Source organism: Limulus polyphemus, unplaced genomic scaffold, assembly GCF_000517525.1.
Source record: "Limulus polyphemus unplaced genomic scaffold, Limulus_polyphemus-2.1.2 Scaffold4063, whole genome shotgun sequence".
Taxonomy (NCBI): domain Eukaryota; kingdom Metazoa; phylum Arthropoda; class Merostomata; order Xiphosura; family Limulidae; genus Limulus; species Limulus polyphemus.
The window spans coordinates 51,723-54,740 of NW_013669673.1; the positions used below are offsets into that span (position 1 = coordinate 51,723).

Consider the following 3,018-nt stretch of genomic DNA (forward strand, 5'->3'; position numbering starts at 1 on the left):
ATTGTTGTTTGATGTTAGTAGCAAGTTCTGGTCAGGCACATATGTATTAACTGTGTTTTAGGTTTGTTGTTTGATGTTAGTAGCAAGTTCTGGTCAGGCACATATGTATTAACTGTGTTTTAGGTATATTGTTGTTTGATGTTAGTAGCAAGTCCTGGTCAGGTACATATGTATTAACTGTGTTTTAGGTATATTATTTGATGTTAGTAGCACGTCTTGGTCAGGTACATATGTATTAACTGTGTTTTAGGTATATTGTTGTTTGATGTTAGTAGCAAGTTCTGGTCAGGTACATATGTATTAACTGTGTTTTAGGTATATTATTGTTTGATGTTAGTAGCAAGTTCTGGTCAGGTACATATGTATTAACTGTATTTTAGGGAGATGTAAATTTTGTCTTATAATTTTTCGAAAGGTAATTTTTAACTTCTGTGGTTGTAAAAATTTAACAAATTTGTTTTTTGTGTTTCAACCCTAGCTGTAGTGGCTGTTTATTTATGGTTTAGTCCATTACAATGTGTTACATGTAAAATAAAAGGGTTTTCAATCAAATACAGTATAATGACATCAGTAAATTATGCAAATTGGTATTTTAGAAAGTTGTATCGGCTGCCAATACCAATCCAACCTAAAGAATTCCCCGATGTTTTTCCAATCAGAATTTTAAGAAATATAAATCAAGTTGAAAATAAATTTTCAGTTTCAAGAAATTAACTTTATCCATATCATTGAAATTCCACGTTTTGTTTTATTTATACTTCTGATACTACTTGTTCGTAGTTAACTATATTATATTTGATTTTTTGTTTACTCTATGTTGTGGCTTTTTATAAAGCAAGGTAAATTCACAAGTAAGGTATGTTTCACCTAGAGGGTTAATGTTCAAGTAAAATCCCTCTGAAGATCTCAAAATGATTATATTTTCTTCAGCTCCTGGTCCTCCTGGAGCCCCACCTCCAAGAGGACCTCCTGGCCCTCCAGGAGCCATGGTGCCTCCTCCAGGCCCACCAGGACCTCCTGGTGCACCACCCACTCCTGGTCCGTCCATTGCTGTGGTTCCTCAAACACCCCCAGGCCAAGCACATGACCTCCCAACATTTATATGCCCTCGTCGCCCTAATGTTGGCACAGATGGAAGGCCCATTATGCTCCGAGCTAACCATTTTGAGATTTCAATGCCAAGAGGCTATCTTCATCATTATGATGTTACCATTACTCCTGATAAGTGTCCTCGTCGAGTCAACAGGTAAGTTTTACGTTTTTTTATCCTACTGTGCAATTTAAGAATTAATTGAACAAAGAACATTAATACTGTACAGATGTTTAAAGTGTCAGGCAAACAAGTTAGCAGTGTTTAAAATCATTATTTAAGGAGTCTAATTAATTGTGCATTTTTTGTTTAAAATTGATCAACCTAGGTTAAGTTTTCATATTTTTGTCTTAATACAGCTGGTAACTATAGTCATAGTGTGTTAAATTTTGCTGAAATGGAAATACACACAGTGTTCAAGCCACATCTCAGCATATTTACAGTTATTCTTCTGTTTCTGAATTTTTAAATTTTTTGTCTTAGAGTTTTGTTATAGATATAATATAAACTTTGATGCTTGTATATTGTTGAATCATAAGTATAATATAATATATATATAGAGAAATAGTTGAAACCATGGTTCAAGCATACTCAAAGATTTTTGGAAGTCAGAAACCTGTATTTGATGGGAGGAAAAACATGTACACAAGAGACGACCTTCCAATTGGAAAGGACAAGGTAAGATAACTTGACTGACGTTTGTGGGAGAATTTAAATTGGTATTTGTAAGTCAATAGTATAAATCTAGGAATACGAATTTTGTTTCCAAAGGCAAATTTAAACTGAAAGGTCTCATATTCTCAAAACATCATTGTAAGAAAAAAATAACATACATGAATCCAAATGAGCTTCTTGGTAATTTTCTAATCACTTGTGTAAGTATGATAAGTGGTAATTTTCTGATCACTTGTGTATGTCTGATAAATGGTAATATTTTGATCAATTATGTATGTGTGATAAATGGTAATATTTTGATCAATTATGTATGTATGATAAGTGGTAATTTTTTTGATCATTTGTGTATGTATAATGTGTACATGTGATAAATGGTAATTTTTTGACCACTTGTGTATGTGTGATAAAGGGTAATATTTTGATCACTTGTGTAAGTATGATAAGTGGTAATTTTCTGATCACTTGTGTATGTCTGATAAATGGTAATATTTTGATCAATTATGTATGTCTGATAAATGGTAATATTTTGATCAATTATGTATGTCTGATAAATGGTAATATTTTGATCACTTGTGTATGTGTGATAAGTGGTATTTTTTTATCACTTGTGTAAGTATGATAAGTGGTAATTTTCTGATCACTTGTGTAAGTATGATAAGTGGTAATTTTCTGATCACTTGTGTATGTCTGATAAATGGTAATTTTCTGATCACTTGTGTATGTCTGATAAATGGTAATATTTTGATCAATTATGTATGTCTGATAAATGGTAATATTTTGATCAATTATGTATGTCTGATAAATGGTAATATTTTGATCACTTGTGTATGTGTGATAAGTGGTATTTTTTTATCACTTGTGTATGTATGATAAGTGGTATTTTTTGATCACTTATGTATGTATAATTGGTATTTTTTGATCACTTGTGTATGTATAATAAGTGGTAATTTTTTGATCACTTGTGTATGTATAATAAGTGGTAATTTTTTATCACTTGTGTACGTGTGATAAAGGGTAATTTTTTATCACTTGTGTACGTGTGATAAAGGGTAATTTTTATCACTTGTGTACATGTGATAAAGGGTAATTTTTATCACTTGTGTACGTGTGATAAAGGGTAATTTTTTATCACTTGTGTACGTGTGATAAAGGGTAATTTTTTATCACTTGTGTACGTGTGATAAAGGGTAATTTTTTATCACTTGTGTACGTGTGATAAAGGGTAATTTTTTGACCACTTGTGTATGTATGAT

General features: G+C 31.5%; 1 protein-coding gene across 1 annotated transcript in view; it reads left to right on the plus strand.

Moving 5' to 3' along the window:
- LOC106470525 (protein argonaute-2-like) overlaps nucleotides 1-3,018 on the plus strand; it is a 52,501-nt gene that overhangs the window by 4,849 nt on the left and 44,634 nt on the right. The window contains exons 2-3 of the mRNA XM_022399131.1: nucleotides 931-1,246; nucleotides 1,651-1,768. Coding sequence (XP_022254839.1) covers nucleotides 931-1,246; nucleotides 1,651-1,768 — 434 coding nt within the window. The remainder of the gene's footprint in view (nucleotides 1-930; nucleotides 1,247-1,650; nucleotides 1,769-3,018) is intronic.